Below are 19,311 nucleotides of genomic sequence, written 5' to 3'. Positions count from 1 at the left end.
AACATTAATTTTCGAATGGAAATATGAACATCTACGATCTGATTTTTTGTCAGCAATCTTATATCATTGGTTTGCAGATATGTACACAAAAGTTTCTCTTTCCAAGACAAAAAATAAAAAAAGTTGTAAAAATGGTAAACCTGTGAGACTGCAGCTTTAAAGGGGCACACAACAGGTCGATGCATTTCTTTTTTAAATTTTAATTGATTATTATGTTAAACTTATTTTATTTGGTGTCAAGACCCTTTAAAATATGTTTGAACTCGGCCATCTCCGGCAACAGTCGGGGTATGCTCATCCAAACGAACGCCCCGTCGTGTTTCCGACGAAGAAAGACCACATTTAGTATCTTACATCAACATGTACACAGGTGGTGGTGGTGTTAGTAGTTTATACTCCGGGTCCCGGCGTGAGCACATTAAGGGTCCCAGAGTGACAATTCAACCACCGCACACCTTTCCTGGGCAGACCATCTGGCGGTTTACCAGTACTAGGTGCCTTCACCTCTGCAAGGAACTGACAACTTCTGTACATGCCAAGGCAGTGGTACAGTGCAAATGGTCGTAGAAAGGATTTCATAACCAATCACAACAGAAGTGACCTGGTCCGCCCGGGAATCGAACCCGGGTTGTCCGATTCACAGTCCAATGCTCTACCGACTGAGCTAACCGGGCGGACCAACATGTACAGAACTTCGTAAGACACTTGATATAAGCTTGCTATTATTACATGAACTTGTAACGTGAACTCATAAAATGTGGTATAATGTTAACGATTTAAAATGGATTAACACATTTTATTAATAGTTTAATCTTCCTAATTCAGATCAATCCACCTACATCTTATACAATCAAGGGTAAGCTCGTTTGGCTTCAGGTATCCGACTCATACTATTTAATTTGGTATCATTTGTAAAGAGATTTTGAATCCAACAACCATTAATATATAAGATAAATACCGAAAATAATATATGTAAGTCTTTTTTTCCCCTTGAAAATATCTCGTTTATGTCCCTTTTCAATTGAACAAAAAAATAATTATAAAATTTATAATTTCATTATGTATTATGTATTTGCATTCATTTATATTTGACATACTATAAATTAGCAAGCAATAACATTTCAATTAATTCGAGGCCAAAAATTCATTGCCACATCTTCGTCTAAAATACATTTTGGGTTATTTATTCGACATATAAGGAATTAAGTTCTACTCATTCAAATGATACCATAAGTAGATGCGCTTCCAGGCATCAAAATTTAACATTCTCACCAATGGGTGGATTTTGCAAGTTAATTCTAAACATCGAATACCTTTTGTTCATAATGTCCGCTTAATTCGCTTTAGCCTACAAAACATATAATTCACACACCCTGTAAAGATTAAAACATATTTTCATAATCTCAGGTCAATGGGTCGTTAATTCCATTTAATATTAAAAGTAATATACCCAGATATACTAATATTCTATAACAACTTGTTCATATGAAGTATCGTGCAATAATGGTCGGACGGTGATATAATTCACTCAGGTATTTCGTTGTATTGTTTCGATATCATTTGATATAATGACTCCTAATTATTTGAATTCATTCGAAGTTTCGTTTGGAAATTTATTTATTTATATATTTTTTATCACTATGTGCAAATTTATTTTGACTGATTTATTCATTCATTCATTCATTCGTTCGTTCGGTCGTTCGTGCGATTTTTCGTTCGTGCGATTTTTCGTTCGTTCGTTTGTTCTTTCTTTCGTTCGTTCTGTCGATTGTTTGTTCGATCTTTTGTTCAATCGTTTGTTTGTTCGTTCTTTGAATCATTACATTATTGCATTTGCATTATTGCATCATTGCATCAATCAATCACTCAATCATACAATCAATCAATCAATCAATCAATTAATCAATCACATGATCAATAAATCAATCACATAATCAATAAATCATTGACTAATCTATACATTTTTTGATCAGTTCGTTCATTTTCGTGCAGTATTCATATATTTATTTATTAATTTATTTATTATTTAATTATATATTAACTATGATTATTTATTTTTCTAAATGGTGTTTCCTTTTTTCTGGTTGTCAGTCGACTTTATTCGACGTCTGCGCCTGCTGTTTGACGATACACCAGTTAGACGTGACGTCATGATGCTGTGTAACGTTATCTACGTTCTTGCCGCCCTTATAGCGTATAAGCCCGTCGAAGGTAAGTAATGTCTTTCAATTCCTTCAACTATGATAAATGTCTTTTTAGGCCGTCGACGTTGGTTATTTTGTGATGTAAGTAATGTCATTCAATGACTTTCAGTTGTCTTTCAAACACGTCGATGTCGATAAAAAAATTCAAACACGTCGACGTTGATAAAAAAAATCAAACACGTCGACGGCGAGAAACGTTTTTGGAAATACTTCGAACCCGTTGACGGCGAGCAATAAATTTTCAAGACCATCGACGATGGTGAAAGTAATGTCTTTCAAATCCGTCGACGGCGAGAAGTTTTGAAGGGGGAACTCATTAAATATTGAATTTCAAATATCACCACCGGCCCTTCTTACTTTTTATATTCAGTTATTGTCTTGCTTAGACATCTCCATCGACAACTTACGCAATAATAACTTGCCATGAGAAGGAATTATGTTAAGTAACATCAGACCTAAAACCGATGTATTTTAGACTTACAGTCAAAACTCGCTATGTTGAAGTCGTTTGAACATCAGGGAGTACTTCGAGATGACAAACATTAGATATAACCGAAATGAAAAATTGGGTAATTTAACCGAAAAAAACCCCCGAAAACAATTTGACATAACGAGGACATCGAGATATCAGAGTTCGACAAAGCGAGTTTCGACTGTACTTTCATATTATTAGTGTTCTGTTACTGTACTTACTTGTGGGTACAAAGCAGAAAATATAAAAGTAATGGTTACTCTATTCGCGGTGTCCTACGAGGTAATATCAGTGCACCTATATCTGAGATATTTCCTCTTCTGGCATACAGGAGCACCCGACAATCTTGGCACGGAGTTCATTGTGGGCTACATGACCAATTACAATGTGGATTACCTGTGCGAACTGTTCGTCACCACCACTAAAACAACACCAGTCACTGTACAGGTAAGTCGAGTGTGAACACGTCTCCCCCAGCCGCCCGCCCTCCCCTTGCCCATATTCCTACCCGCTACTCGGGCATACTGGGGTCGTTGTGGGTTGTATGGCCAACTACAAGATGGACAACACGTGCAACAAACTCTTTGTCACCATCACAAAACACCTCCAGTCACTGTACAGGTATGTCGAAATTTAACACAATTTCCATCTAAATAAATGGTTATTCTCGCTCGTAGATTGACCTTCTTATGAAAATGTATGACCTTTGACATATATCGCAGCTTGATCAATTTAAACAGCAAGAACATTTGGTTTATCTGAATCGTAGGTCGACCTTCTTATGAAATTTGATGACCTGGGACATAGATCGCAGCTCAACCAGTTTAAACAGCAAGAACATTTGGTTTATCTGAATCGTAGGTCGTAGGTCAACCATCTTATGACTTTGGATGACCTGGGACATAGATCGTAGCTCGAGCAATTTAAACAGCACAAACATTTGGTGGACCTGAATCGTAGATCGACTATCTCATGGATATTAAGGGTCATAACAATTAAAAAACATGAACATTTGGTCGACCTGGATATTATATCGTAGCTAAACCATCTTACTGACATCGGGCTACGATCGTAACGACCAAGTGTAAACATTTTTTGTCCATTAAATTATCGATCTACGATCCAGTTCGACCAAATTTTCATGTTGTTTTAATTAGTCGAGCAACAGGATATGACCCATTAGATGGTCGAAATACTAGCTGCGTTCCAGATCCGTCATTTCTTTTATTTGTTTGGTTGATAAACGAGCTACGAGTTACTCACCATCTTCACATAATGCTATACGTTTATGGCCAGTTCTTGTATTTTAATGTCGCTGAAAAAATGGTTCCTTATAAAAGGAAATATACGGGTCAACTTTCAGTACAATAATCTTGAGTAGTTTAAATTCAAAACTGAAAAAGCTGCCAATTTTTTAGTAATCCAATGTTTTGTTACTTTGCCAAGGATTGTAATTGAACCAAACGAAAAGATTTCAAGAAAGTTTCAATAAAACATTTCCAGTTACAAACAAATCTCTGTCCAATCCTGCTGCTATAGATACTATGTTCTAGCGGGAGTCATAGTCGTTATTACGAGATACTAAGTCGTTGTTATCAGATAGTAAGTCGTTATAACGGGATGCTAAGCAATTTCAGTCGTTATTTGAATATGTCAAGTCATTATCACGAGATATTGAGTCGTTATAACGAGGAACTAATACAAATTATAAGTTACGATGTTTTTGGCCGATAATAAGTGACATAGATAATTTTCCTTAATTTGACCTTTAAGTTATTGGAATTTCTTTACTAAGTGATGAAAGCAAGCTGCGTTGTAACTAGAAACTAAGTCGTTATAACTAGAAACTAAGTCGTTTCAACAAGAAACAAGAAACTAAGTCGTAATTACTAGAAACTAAGTCGTTTTAACAAGAAACGAGAAACTAAGTCGTTAAAACTAGAAACTAAGTCGGTATAACTAGAAACTAAGTCGTTGTAACTAGAAACAAAGTCGTTGTAACAAGAAACAAGAAACGAAGTCGTAATAACTAGAAACTAAGTCGTTATAACTAGAAACTAAGACGTTATAACAAGAAACAAGAAACTACGTCGTTATAACTAGAAACTAAGACGTTATAACAAGAAACAAGAAACTACGTCATTAAAACTAGAAACTAAGTCGTTATAACTAGAAACTAAGTCGTTATAACTAAAAACTAAGTCGTTATAACTAGAAACTGAGTCGGTATAACAAGAAACTAAGTCGTTATAACAAGAAACTAAGTCGATATAACAAGAATATTAGTCGTTATTATTAGAAACTAAGTCGTTATAACAAGAAACTAAGTCGTTATAGCTAGAAACTAAGTCGTTATAACAAGAAACTAAGTCGTTTCAACAAGAAACAAGAAACTAAGTCGTAATTACTAGAAACTAACTCGTTTTAACAAGAAACGAGAAACTTAGTCGTTAAAACTAGAAACTAAGTCGGTATAACTAGAAACTAAGTCGTTGTAACTAGAAACAAAGTCGTTGTAACAAGAAACAAGAAACGAAGTCGTTATAACTAGAAACTAAGTCGTTATAACTAGAAACTAAGACGTTATAACAAGAAACAAGAAACTACGTCGTTATAACTAGAAACTAAGACGTTATAACAAGAAACAAGAAACTACGTCGTTAAAACTAGAAACTAAGTCGTTATAACTAGAAACTATGTCGTTATAACTAAAAACTAAGTCGTTATAACTAGAAACTGAGTCGGTATAACAAGAAACTAAGTCGTTATAACAAGAAACTAAGTCGATATAACAAGAATATTAGTCGTTATAATTAGAAACTAAGTCGTTATAACAAGAAACTAAGTCGTTATAGCTAGAAACTAAGACGTTATAACAAGAAGCTAAGTCGTTATAACAAGAATATTTGTCGTTATAACTAGAAACTAAGTCGTTATAACAAGAAACTAAGTCGATATAACAAGAATATTAGTCGTTATAATTAGAAACTAAGTCTTTATAACAAGAAACTAAGTCGTTTTAGCTAGAAACTAAGTCGTTATAACAAGAAACTACGTCGTTAGAACAACAATATTAGTCGTTATAACTAAAAACTAAGTCGTTATAACTAGAAACTGAGTCGGTATAACAAGAAACTAAGTCGTTATAACAAGAAACTAAGTCGTTATAACTAGAAACTAAGTCGTTATAACAAGAAACTAAGTCGTTATAACAAGAATATTTGTCGTTATAACTAGAAACTAAGTCGTTATAACTAGAAACTAAGTCGATATAACAAGAAACTAAGTTGTTATAACAAGAAAGAAACTAAGTCGTTATAACTAGAAACTAAGTCGTTTTAACCAAGTAACATAGAGTCTTTCAACGAGTTATGTGATTCGTTATAAAGCGATCGTTAGCCATTATTGCAATATACTTAATTGTTATAACGACGGTTAAAGTCGTTTTAATTAACGAGTTATGCTTGTTGTTATAACGAAATGTTACGTCGTTTTAACAAGTTATGTTTGTTGTAATAACGAGATATTACGTCGTTTGAACGAGATTCTAAGTCGTTTCAACAAGTTTTGTTCGTTATAATAACGAGATACTAAGTCTTTATAACAAGTAAAAGACGTCTTTATAACGCGATGCTTAGCAACATGCCTAGTCGTTATAACGAGGTTTGTTTGTTTTACATCTAGAAACTATGTCTTTTTAACGATATACTAAGTCGTTCTTACTAGGTACTTAGTCGATATAGCATTGTACTAAGCTTTTAGACCTTTTGGATAATAATGAGTGACACATATGTGCCAACGTTCATTTAAGACCAAGGGTAATCTCTAGTAATTGTACCAAATCAGCCTGAAGCAGTTTTAAACACCTTCATTGCCACTTCGTATTGACCATAACAGTGCAATGAAGTTAATCCCTTTTAATCATTTCAGTGATTACTGTCATGAGTTTATATAGAGTTCAAACAAACCGAGTTTCGCCGATATAATATATATAAAACATATATGTATAATAGAAAACCCATACACCATGCATAGGCATCACCTTATTTTCAAAATACTAAATACAGGATCCGTACTCAAATGATTTCATGATCGAAGAAGTTCCCCCGAAATGGTCATTGCTGGATCAAGTGCCGCTGTTGCCAAGTATGTTGAAGGAAAAGTTATCAACAGTATATCATTCAAATTCAGGTCGATTGAAACATTTATCAATTATGTGGCACAATAGATGTGTATACGCCAAAATCAATGTCACAGGTATCAGTCAGAAGACGTCTGTCTGGACGGCTTGGTTTTGGCAGACTTAGGTACTTGGCATACATATTTATCGTGAATATACATTGTGTCGCGTCCAACACCCCGACCGGTAGATCATGGAGGTGATAGTCTGGGATAGTGTTACATGACTATGCATTGTCGCACTTTGACTGTCATGTTTACAATGACAAGAAAGTGTCTCGAAGGCCCCAAAAGGCAGGTCGTAAAGGTCGATATTCAAGATCAGTGGTAACATGATTATGCATTGTTGGACCTGACTGTCATGTTTACAATGACAAGAAAGTGTGCCGCGTCGAAGACCCCGATACGTTGATCGTCGAGGTGATAGTCAATGCGAGTGATGACTTGGTTATGCAATATCGGACTTTACTGTCGTGCATAGCATTAACTTGATTATGTTTGGTAAGATAATACCATGCAAGATTAGGGCTCACCGCCCCTTTAGGGATGATTAGTTGTGGCGATACATCATCACAAAGGTAACGTCCTAGAGCCAGGTTGACCTCGATCTGTTCCAGGTTGGCACCAATTTTTGCCCTAGTTCTGTTGTGTAACGATTTAGACATTCATCGTCGTTATGCAATTACTAATTCTGCTCGTCAATATATTTTTCGGCTTGAAACCTGAAAAGTGAAAATTCCACCGTTAGGCTGCTAAACACTCCTTGAACACCGCTCGGTTATGTGATTGGATCGAACCACTTTGCGCGCACAAACCTTATACACTCGAAAACAATTCAACCATTAATGTTTGTAACCCGTCTGTGTGTACACCATAGGACGGAGTCACAGTTTTATGTAAATGGTAATGCATGTATATTTAAAATTAGATATCTTTCCATTGATCAGCAACAGCATCGACATTACTGGCGCTCTACCGCTTCAAACTGATTACCCCTTGTGTTATTGTAGCCAATTGAAACTTGCTCGGCTTTTATGCAATATACTTTATCAAAATAGTACATGTGTATTAATCTTATCCGTGGATCGAACAATTACTATTAAGCTTTTGCCTTTATTGTCTATAAAGTGTGCATACAATAACACATAGTTATATGTCATATCTAAAATTCATCTAAAAATCCTGCCCAGGTCACGGCACCAAAATACCCGGGCGTGAATCTGCAGGAGTCGTTTGAGGTTGTGGCGGGGGAGGTCAAGCAGATCTTCATATCACAGGACATCCGGGGAGTGGGCACTGAGCTAAACTCTAAGGCTGTCTACCTTAAGGGTGAGTTTGCCAAGCCAAGTTTCCATTCCAAATGACACAAACGAATGGTGTGTTTGTCATGCTAGATCTTCATTTCATGTGTCATCTAAAAAGGATGGTTTGTTAGACTTCGTCTTCATTTGAAATATCATCCATGAATGTTAGGTTTGTTGCCTTGTCATCTAAAAAGGATCAGTTTGTTAGACTTCGTCTTCATTTGAAATATCATTCATGAATGTTAGGTTTGTTGCCTTGTCATCTAAAAAGGATGGTTTGTTAGACTTTGTCTTCATTTGAAATATCATCCATGAATGTTAGGTTTGTTGCCTTGTCATCTAAAAAGGATGGTTTGTTAGACTTCGTCTTCATTTGAAATATCATCCATGAATGTTAGGTTTGTTGCCTTGTCATCTAAAAAGGATCAGTTTGTTAGACTTCGTCTTCATTTGAAATAACATCCATGAATGGTGGGTTTGTTGCCTTGTCATCTAAAAAGGATGGTTTGTTAGACTTTGTCTTCATTTGAAATAACATCCATGAATGGTGGGTTTGTTGCCTTGTCATCTAAAAAGGATGGTTTGTTAGACTAGATGTTCATTTGAAATAACATCCATGAATGGTGGGTTTGTTGCCTTGTCATCTAAAAAGGATGGTTTGTTAGACTTTGTCTTCATTTGAAATAACATCCAAGAATGGTGGGTTTGTTGCCTTGTCATCTAAAAAGGATGGTTTGTTAGACTAGATGTTCATTTGAAATAACATCCAAGAATGGTGGGTTTGTTGCCTTGTCATCTAAAAAGGATGGTTTGTTAGACTTTGTCTTCATTTGAAATAACATCCATGAATGGTGGGTTTGTTGCCTTGTCATCTAAAAAGGATGGTTTGTTAGACTTTGTCTTCATTTGAAATAACATCCATGAATGGTGGGTTTGTTGCCTTGTCATCTAAAAAGGATGGTTTGTTAGACTTTGTCTTCATTTGAAATAACATCCATGAATGGTGGGTTTGTTGCCTTGTCATCTAAAAAGGATGGTTTGTTAGACTAGATGTTCATTTAAAATAATATCCATGAATGGTGGGTTTGTTGCCTTGTCATCTAAAAAGGATGGTTTGTTAGACTTTGTCTTCATTTGAAATAACATCCATGAATGGTGGGTTTGTTGCCTTGTCATCTAAAAAGGATGGTTTGTTAGACTAGATGTTCATTTGAAATAACATCCATGAATGGTGGGTTTGTTGCCTTGTCATATAAAAAGGATGGTTTGTTAGACTTTGTCTTCATTTGAAATAACATCCAAGAATGGTGGGATTGTTGCCTTGTCATCTAAAAAGGATGGTTTGTTAGACTAGATGTTCATTTGAAATAACATCCATGAATGGTGGGTTTGTTGCCTTGTCATCTAAAAAGGATGGTTTGTTAGACTTTGTCTTCATTTGAAATAACATCCATGAATGGTGGATTTGTTGCCTTGTCATCTATAAAGGATGGTTTGTTAGACTAGATGTTCATTTGAAATAACATCCATGAATGGTGGGTTTGTTGCCTTGTCATCTAAAAAGGATGGTTTGTTAGACTTTGTCTTCATTTGAAATAACATCCATGAATGGTGGGTTTGTTGCCTTGTCATCTAAAAAGGATGGTTTGTTAGACTAGATCTTCATTTGAAATAACACCCAAGAATGTTAGGTTTGTTGCCTTGTCATCTAAAAAGGATGGTTTGTTAGACTTTGTCTTCATTTGAAATAACATCCATGAATGGTGGATTTGTTGCCTTGTCATCTAAAAAGGATGGTTTGTTAGACTAGATGTTCATTTGAAATAACATCCATGAATGGTGGGTTTGTTGCCTTGTCATCTAAAAAGGATGGTTTGTTAGACTAGATCTTCATTTGAAATAACATCCAAGAATGTTAGGTTTGTTGCCTTGTCATCTAAAAAGGATGGTTTGTTAGACTAGATGTTCATTTGAAATAACATTCATGAATGGTGGGTTTGTTGCCTTGTCATCTAAAAAGGATGGTTTGTTAGACTTTGTCTTCATATGAAATAACATCCATGAATGGTGGATTTGTTGCCTTGTCATCTAAAAAGGATGGTTTGTTAGACTTTGTCTTCATTTGAAATAACATCCATGAATGGTGGATTTGTTGCCTTGTCATCTAAAAAGGATGGTTTGTTAGACTAGATGTTCATTTGAAATAACATCCATGAATGGTGGGTTTGTTGCCTTGTCATCTAATAAGGTTCGGTTTGTTAGACTAGATCTTCATTTGAAATATCATCCATGAATGTTAGGTTTGTTGCCTTGTCATCTAATAAGGTTCGGTTTGTTAGACTAGATCTTCATTTGAAATAACATCCATGAATGGTGGGTTTGTTGCCTTGTCATCTAAAAAGGATGGTTTGTTAGACTAGATGTTCATTTAAAATAACATCCATGAATGGTGGGTTTGTTGCCTTGTCATCTAAAAAGGATGGTTTGTTAGACTTTGTCTTCATTTGAAATAACATCCATGAATGGTGGGTTTGTTGCCTTGTCATCTAAAAAGGATGGTTTGTTAGACTTTGTCTTCATTTGAAATAACATCCATGAATGGTGGATTTGTTGCCTTGTCATCTAAAAAGGATGGTTTGTTAGACTAGATGTTCATTTGAAATAACATCCATGAATGGTGGGTTTGTTGCCTTGTCATCTAAAAAGGATGGTTTGTTAGACTTTGTCTTCATTTGAAATAACATCCATGAATGGTAGGTTTGTTGCCTTGTCATCTAAAAAGGATGGTTTGTTAGACTTTGTCTTCATTTGAAATAACATCCATGAATGGTGGATTTGTTGCCTTGTCATCTAAAAAGGATGGTTTGTTAGACTAGATGTTCATTTGAAATAACATCCATGAATGGTGGGTTTGTTGCCTTGTCATCTAAAAAGGATGGTTTGTTAGACTTTGTCTTCATTTGAAATAACATCCAAGAATGGTGGGATTGTTGCCTTGTCATCTAAAAAGGATGGTTTGTTAGACTTTGTCTTCATTTGAAATAACATCCAAGAATGTTAGGTTTGTTGCCTTGTCATCTAAAAAGGATGGTTTGTTAGACTAGATGTTCATTTAAAATAACATCCATGAATGGTGGGTTTGTTGCCTTGTCATCTAAAAAGGATGGTTTGTTAGACTTTGTCTTCATTTGAAATAACATCCAAGAATGTTAGGTTTGTTGCCTTGTCATCTAAAAAGGATGGTTTGTTAGACTTTGTCTTCATTTGAAATAACATCCATGAATGGTGGGTTTGTTGCCTTGTCATCTAAAAAGGATGGTTTGTTAAACTTTGTCTTCATTTGAAATAACATCCATGAATGGTGGGTTTGTTGCCTTGTCATCTAAAAAGGATGGTTTGTTAGACTTTGTCTTCATTTGAAATAACATCCAAGAATGTTAGGTTTGTTGCCTTGTCATCTAAAAAGGATGGTTTGTTAGACTTTGTCTTCATTTGAAATAACATCCATGAATGGTGGGTTTGTTGCCTTGTCATCTAAAAAGGATGGTTTGTTAGACTAGATGTTCATTTGAAATAACATCCATGAATGGTGGGTTTGTTGCCTTGTCATCTAAAAAGGATGGTTTGTTAGACTTTGTCTTCATTTGAAATAACATCCATGAATGGTGGGTTTGTTGCCTTGTCATCTAAAAAGGATGGTTTGTTAGACTTTGTCTTCATTTGAAATAACATCCAAGAATGGTGGGTTTGTTGCCTTGTCATCTAAAAAGGATGGTTTGTTAGACTTTGTCTTCATTTGAAATAACATCCATGAATGGTGGGATTGTTGCCTTGTCATCTAAAAAGGATGGTTTGTTAGACTAGATGTTCATTTGAAATAACATCCATGAATGGTGGGTTTGTTGCCTTGTCATCTAAAAAGGATGGTTTGTTAGACTTTGTCTTCATTTGAAATAACATCCAAGAATGGTGGGTTTGTTGCCTTGTCATCTAAAAAGGATGGTTTGTTAGACTAGATGTTCATTTGAAATAACATCCATGAATGGTGGGTTTGTTGCCTTGTCATCTAAAAAGGATGGTTTGTTAGACTTTGTCTTCATTTGAAATAACATCCATGAATGGTGGGTTTGTTGCCTTGTCATCTAAAAAGGATGGTTTGTTAGACTTTGTCTTCATTTGAAATAACATCCATGAATGGTGGGTTTGTTGCCTTGTCATCTAAAAAGGATGGTTTGTTAGACTAGATGTTCATTTGAAATAACATCCAAGAATGGTGGGATTGTTGCCTTGTCATCTAAAAAGGATGGTTTGTTAGACTTTGTCTTCATTTGAAATAACATCCAAGAATGTTAGGTTTGTTGCCTTGTCATCTAAAAAGGATGGTTTGTTAGACTTTGTCTTCATTTGAAATAACACCCAAGAATGTTAGTTTTGTTGCCTTGTCATCTAAAAAGGATGGTTTGTTAGACTTTGTCTTCATTTGAAATATCATCCATAAATGTTAGGTTTGTTGCTTTGTCATCTAAAAAGGATGGTTTGTTAGACTAGATCTTCATTTGAAATATCATCCAAGAATGTTAGGTTTGTTGCCTTGTCATCTAAAAAGGATGGTTTGTTAGACTAGATCTTCATTTGAAATATCATCCATGAATGTTAGGTTTGTTGCCTTGTCATCTAAAAAGGATGGTTTGTTAGACTTTGTCTTCATTTGAAATAACACCCAAGAATGTTAGGTTTGTTGCCTTGTCATCTAAATAGGATGGCTTGTTAGACTTTGTCTTCATTTGAAATAACACCCAAGAATGTTAGGTTTGTTGCCTTGTCATCTAAAAAGGATGGTTTGTTAGACTTTGTCTTCATTTGAAATAACATCCAAGAATGTTAGGTTTGTTGCCTTGTCATCTAAAAAGGATGGTTTGTTAGACTAGATGTTCATTTAAAATAACATCCATGAATGGTGGGTTTGTTGCCTTGTCATCTAAAAAGGATGGTTTGTTAGACTTTGTCTTCATTTGAAATAACATCCAAGAATGTTAGGTTTGTTGCCTTGTCATCTAAAAAGGATGGTTTGTTAGACTTTGTCTTCATTTGAAATAACATCCATGAATGGTGGGTTTGTTGCCTTGTCATCTAAAAAGGATGGTTTGTTAGACTTTGTCTTCATTTGAAATAACATCCATGAATGGTGGGTTTGTTGCCTTGTCATCTAAAAAGGATGGTTTGTTAGACTTTGTCTTCATTTGAAATAACATCCAAGAATGTTAGGTTTGTTGCCTTGTCATCTAAAAAGGATGGTTTGTTAGACTTTGTCTTCATTTGAAATAACATCCATGAATGGTGGGTTTGTTGCCTTGTCATCTAAAAAGGATGGTTTGTTAGACTAGATGTTCATTTGAAATAACATCCATGAATGGTGGGTTTGTTGCCTTGTCATCTAAAAAGGATGGTTTGTTAGACTTTGTCTTCATTTGAAATAACATCCATGAATGGTGGGTTTGTTGCCTTGTCATCTAAAAAGGATGGTTTGTTAGACTTTGTCTTCATTTGAAATAACATCCAAGAATGGTGGGTTTGTTGCCTTGTCATCTAAAAAGGATGGTTTGTTAGACTTTGTCTTCATTTGAAATAACATCCATGAATGGTGGGATTGTTGCCTTGTCATCTAAAAAGGATGGTTTGTTAGACTAGATGTTCATTTGAAATAACATCCATGAATGGTGGGTTTGTTGCCTTGTCATCTAAAAAGGATGGTTTGTTAGACTTTGTCTTCATTTGAAATAACATCCAAGAATGGTGGGTTTGTTGCCTTGTCATCTAAAAAGGATGGTTTGTTAGACTAGATGTTCATTTGAAATAACATCCATGAATGGTGGGTTTGTTGCCTTGTCATCTAAAAAGGATGGTTTGTTAGACTTTGTCTTCATTTGAAATAACATCCATGAATGGTGGGTTTGTTGCCTTGTCATCTAAAAAGGATGGTTTGTTAGACTTTGTCTTCATTTGAAATAACATCCATGAATGGTGGGTTTGTTGCCTTGTCATCTAAAAAGGATGGTTTGTTAGACTAGATGTTCATTTGAAATAACATCCAAGAATGGTGGGATTGTTGCCTTGTCATCTAAAAAGGATGGTTTGTTAGACTTTGTCTTCATTTGAAATAACATCCAAGAATGTTAGGTTTGTTGCCTTGTCATCTAAAAAGGATGGTTTGTTAGACTTTGTCTTCATTTGAAATAACACCCAAGAATGTTAGTTTTGTTGCCTTGTCATCTAAAAAGGATGGTTTGTTAGACTTTGTCTTCATTTGAAATATCATCCATAAATGTTAGGTTTGTTGCTTTGTCATCTAAAAAGGATGGTTTGTTAGACTAGATCTTCATTTGAAATATCATCCAAGAATGTTAGGTTTGTTGCCTTGTCATCTAAAAAGGATGGTTTGTTAGACTAGATCTTCATTTGAAATATCATCCATGAATGTTAGGTTTGTTGCCTTGTCATCTAAAAAGGATGGTTTGTTAGACTTTGTCTTCATTTGAAATAACACCCAAGAATGTTAGGTTTGTTGCCTTGTCATCTAAATAGGATGGCTTGTTAGACTTTGTCTTCATTTGAAATAACACCCAAGAATGTTAGGTTTGTTGCCTTGTCATCTAAAAAGGATGGTTTGTTAGACTTTGTCTTCATTTGAAATAACACCCAAGAATGTTAGGTTTGTTGCCTTTTCATCTAAAAAGGATGGTTTGTTAGACTTTGTCTTCAGTTGAAATAACACCCAAGAATGTTAGGTTTGTTGCCTTGTCATCTAAAAAGGATGGTTTGTTAGACTTTGTCCTCATTTGAAATAACACCCAAGAATGTTAGGTTTGTTGCTTTGTCATCTAAAAAGGATGGTTTGTTAGACTTTGTCTTCATTTGAAATAACACCCAAGAATGTTAGGTTTGTTGCTTTGTCATCTAAAAAGGATGGTTTGTTAGACTTTGTCTTCATTTGAAATAACACCCAAGAATGTTAGGTTTGTTGCCTTGTCATCTAAAAAGGATGGTTTGTTAGACTTTGTCTTTATTTGAAATAACATCCAAGAATGGTGGGTTTGTTGCCTTGTCATCTAATAAGGATCGGTTTATTAGACTAGATCTTCATTTGAAATATCATCCATGAATGTTAGGTTTGTTTCCTTGTCATCTAATAAGGATCGGTTTGTTAGACTAGATCTTCATTTAAAATATCATCCAAGAATGGTGGGTTTGTTGCCATGTGGCATCCAAGATGGATGTGTTCTAAAGCTAGATCTTCGTATTAACTGGCATCCAAGAGGGATATGTTTTAAAGTTAGATCTTCATTTTAACTGGCATCCAAGAAGGATGCGTTTTAAAGCTAGATCTTCATTTTAACTGGCATCCAAGAAGGATGCGTTCTAAAGCTAGATCTTCATTTTAACTGGCATCCAAGAAGGATGCGTTCTAAAGCTAGATCTTCATATTAACTGACATCCAAGAAGGATGTGTTCTAAAGCTATATCTTCATTTTAACTGGCATCAAAGAAGGATGCGTTCTAAAGCTAGATCTTCATTTTAACTGGAATCCAAGAAGAATGCGTTCTAAAGCTAGATCGTCATATTAATTGACATCAAAGAAGGATGTGTTTTAAAGCTATATCTTCATTTTAACTGGCATCCAAGAAGGATGCGTTCTAAAGCTAGATCTTCATTTTAATTGGCATCCAAGAAGGATGCGTTCTAAAGCTAGATCTTCATATTAACTGACATCCAAGAAGGATGTGTTCTAAAGCTAGATCTTCGTATTAACTGGCATCCAAGAGGGATATGTTTTAAAGCTAGATCTTCATTTTAACTGGCATCCAAGAAGAATGCGTTCTAAAGCTAGATCTTCATATTAACTGACATCAAAGAAGGATGTGTTTTAAAACTAGATCTTCATTCTAACAAGCATCCAAGAGGGATGCGCTTTAAAGCTATATCTTCATTTTAACAGGCATCCAAGAGGGATGTGTTTTAAAGCTAGATCTTCATTTTAACTGGCATCCAAGATGGATGGTTTGTTAGACTAAAACGTCATTTTAACTGGCATTAAGACAAAAGATGGACAAGATCTTGATTTTGAATACTCTAACAAGGATTGATTTATTAGGCTAGATCTACATTTCAAGCGTCATCCATGAAGAAAGTGTATTTTGGGCACGATCTTTATTTAAAGGCTCATCCAAGACGGGTATGTATGCAAGGCTAGATCCTCATTTAAAGTGTAGTCCAAAAAGGATATGGTGTTGTTTGGTTAAGCAAGATCTTCACTCAAATGTTATATAAAGGATCGCAAGGTATAGTATATAAATATTGACTGCCTTGAGGGTGACAGTGCATATTGTCAACCTGAGGTAAATACTGTCGACCGAACAAAAACGGCAGTATTTTAAAGATTAAAAATACCATTTCAACTGACAGCTGCGAACCTTGCTGCCATTTTGGCAAGAATTGTCGGCTGATAAACAAAGCGCTCAGGTGATACAGACTTTAAGTAAAATACTATCAGTAAATCCCGTATTCGTACCGTATTGCCAATTTCATATGTTCTATAGAAGTGAAGTTTTATAATTAGTGCATTTTAAGGTTGCAATGCCAGTTTTATATTAAAAATAATTTTTTACATACAAATCCAACATGGCGGCGTATTTGTGTCAATTTCATGACGTCAGAGGGTGACAGTGCGGCAGAGGTTGATAGTGCGGGGTGATAGTCGAAAATATTGCCCTGGCGTTTTTACTATATGTTCTATAGAAGTGAGATATAATAAAAATAAATACCAACCAAAGGCCGGATTTGTTAAGCTAGGTCTTCATTTGAAATTGCAACCAAAGGGTGGGTTTGTTAAGTTAGGTCTTCATTTGAAATTGCAACCAAAGGGTGGATTTGTTAAGCTAGGTCTTCATTTGAAATTGCAACCAAAGGGTGGGTTTGTTAAGCTAGGTCTTCATTTGAAATTGCAACCAAAGGGTGGATTTGTTAAGTTAGGTCTTCATTTGAAATTGCAACCAAAGGGTGGGTTTGTTAAGCTAGGTCTTCATTTGAAATTGCAACCAAAGGGTGGGTTTGTTAAGCTAGGTCTTCATTTGAAATTGCAACCAAAGGATGGGTTTGTTAAGCTAGGTCTTCATTTGAAATTGCAACCAAAGGATGGGTTTGTTAAGCTAGGTCTTTATTTGAAATTGCAACCAAAGGATTGGTTTGTTAAGCTAGGTCTTCATTTGAAATTGCAACCAAAGGATGGGTTTGTTAGATTAGACGTTCATTCTAATTGTCATCTAAGAAGAGTTGTTTGGTTAGGCAAGGTCTTCATTTACAATGTCATTCAAAGTGCACATTTGTAAGGTTATGTCTTCATTTTAAATGTCATCTAAGAAGAGATGTTTGGTTAGGCTAGGTCTTCATTTACAATGTCATTCAAAGTGTCCATTTTGTAAGGTTAGGTCTTTATTTTAAATGTCATCTAAAGGATTGGTTAGTTAGACTAGTTCTTCATCTACAATGTCATTCAAAGTGTACATTGGTAATGTTAGGTCTTCATTTTAAATGTCATCTAAAGGATTGGTTTGCTAAGCTAGTTCTTCATTTACAATGTCATTCAAAGTGCACATTTGTAAGGTTAGGTCTTCATTTTAAATGTCATCTAAAGGATTGGTTTACTAGGCTAGTTCTTCATCTACAATGTCATTCAAAGTGTACATTTGTAAGGTTAGGTCTTTATTTTAAATGTCATCTAAAGGATTGGTTTGCTAGGCTAGTTCTTCATCTACAATGTCATTCAAAGTGTACATTGGTAATGTTAGGTCTTCATTTTAAATGTCATCAGAAGGATTGGTTTACTAGGCTAGTTCTTCATCTACAATGTCATTCAAAGTGTACATTTGTAAGGTTAGGTCTTTATTTTAAATGTCATCTAAAGGATTGGTTTGCTAGGCTAGTTCTTCATTTACAATGTCATTCAAAGTGCACATTTGTAAGGTTAGGTCTTCATTTTAAATGTAATCAGAAGGATTGGTTTACTAGGCTAGTTCTTCATCTACAATGTCATTCAAAGTGTACATTTGTAATGTTAGGTCTTTATTTTAAATGTCATCTAAAGGATTGGTTTGCTAGGCTAGTTCTTCATCTACAATGTCATTCAAAGTGTACATTGGTAATGTTAGGTCTTTATTTTAAATGTCATCAGAAGAATTGGTTTGCTAGGCTAGTTCTTCATTTACAATGTCATTCAAAGTGTACATTTGTAATGTTAGGTCTTCATTTTAAATGTCATCAGAAGGATTGGTTTACTATGCTAGTTCTTCATTTACAATGTCATTCAAAGTGCACATTTGTAAGGTTAGGTCTTCATTTTAAATGTCATCTAAAGGATTGGTTTACTAGGCTAGTTCTTCATTTACAATGTCATTCAAAGTGTACATTTGTAAGGTTAGGTCTTTATTTTAAATGTCATCTAAAGGATTGGTTTACTAGGCTAGTTCTTCATCTACAATGTCATTCAAAGTGTACATTTGTCAGGTTAGGTCTTCATTTTAAATGTCATCTAAAGTATTGGTTTGTTAGACTAGTTCTCTATCTACAATGTCATTCAAAGTGTACATTTGTAATGTTAGGTCTTCATTTTAAATGACACACAAATCTAAAGGATTGGTTTGCTAGGCTAGTTCTTCATCTACAATGTCATTCAAAGTGTACAATTGTAATGTTAGGTCTTCATTTTAAATGACATCTAACGGATTAGTTTGTTACACTAGGTTTTCATCTACAATGTCATTCAAAGTGTACATTTGTAATGTTAGGTCTTCATTTTAAATGTCATCTAAAGGATTGGTTTTACTATGCTAGTTCTTCATTTACAATGTCATTAAAAGTGCACATTTGCAATGTTAGGTCTTCATTTTGAATGACATCTAAAGGATTGGTTTGCTAGGCTAGTTCTTCATTTACAATGTCATTCAAAGTGCACATTTGTAATGTTAGGTCTTCATTTTAAATGACATCTAAAGGATTAGTTTACTAGGCTAGTTCTTCATTTACAATGTCATTCAAAGTGTACATTTGTAATGTTAGGTCTTCATTTTAAATGTCATGTTAAGGATTGGTTTGCTAGGC

At 34.9% G+C, this 19,311-nt stretch overlaps 1 protein-coding gene and 1 non-coding gene across 2 annotated transcripts in view; one reads left to right on the top strand and one right to left on the bottom strand.

Annotated features, from left to right (window-relative positions):
• Positions 1-602: 602 nt before the first annotated feature.
• Trnah-gug (transfer RNA histidin (anticodon GUG)) lies at positions 603-679 on the bottom strand. Its single transcript has one exon. It is a non-coding gene; the product is annotated as a tRNA-His (tRNA).
• A 1,384-nt stretch (positions 680-2,063) lies between these two features.
• Positions 2,064-19,311, top strand: part of LOC128244208 (SCO-spondin-like) — a 73,238-nt gene continuing 55,990 nt past the window's right edge. The window contains exons 1-3 of the mRNA XM_052962223.1: positions 2,064-2,211; positions 3,008-3,123; positions 8,046-8,184. Of these exons, the coding sequence (XP_052818183.1) occupies positions 2,064-2,211; positions 3,008-3,123; positions 8,046-8,184 (403 nt within the window). The remainder of the gene's footprint in view (positions 2,212-3,007; positions 3,124-8,045; positions 8,185-19,311) is intronic.

Source organism: Mya arenaria, chromosome 8, assembly GCF_026914265.1.
Source record: "Mya arenaria isolate MELC-2E11 chromosome 8, ASM2691426v1".
NCBI lineage: Eukaryota > Metazoa > Mollusca > Bivalvia > Myida > Myidae > Mya > Mya arenaria.
Note: the sequence above shows the minus strand (reverse complement) of the source record. Positions and strands in the feature narration are given on the sequence as shown.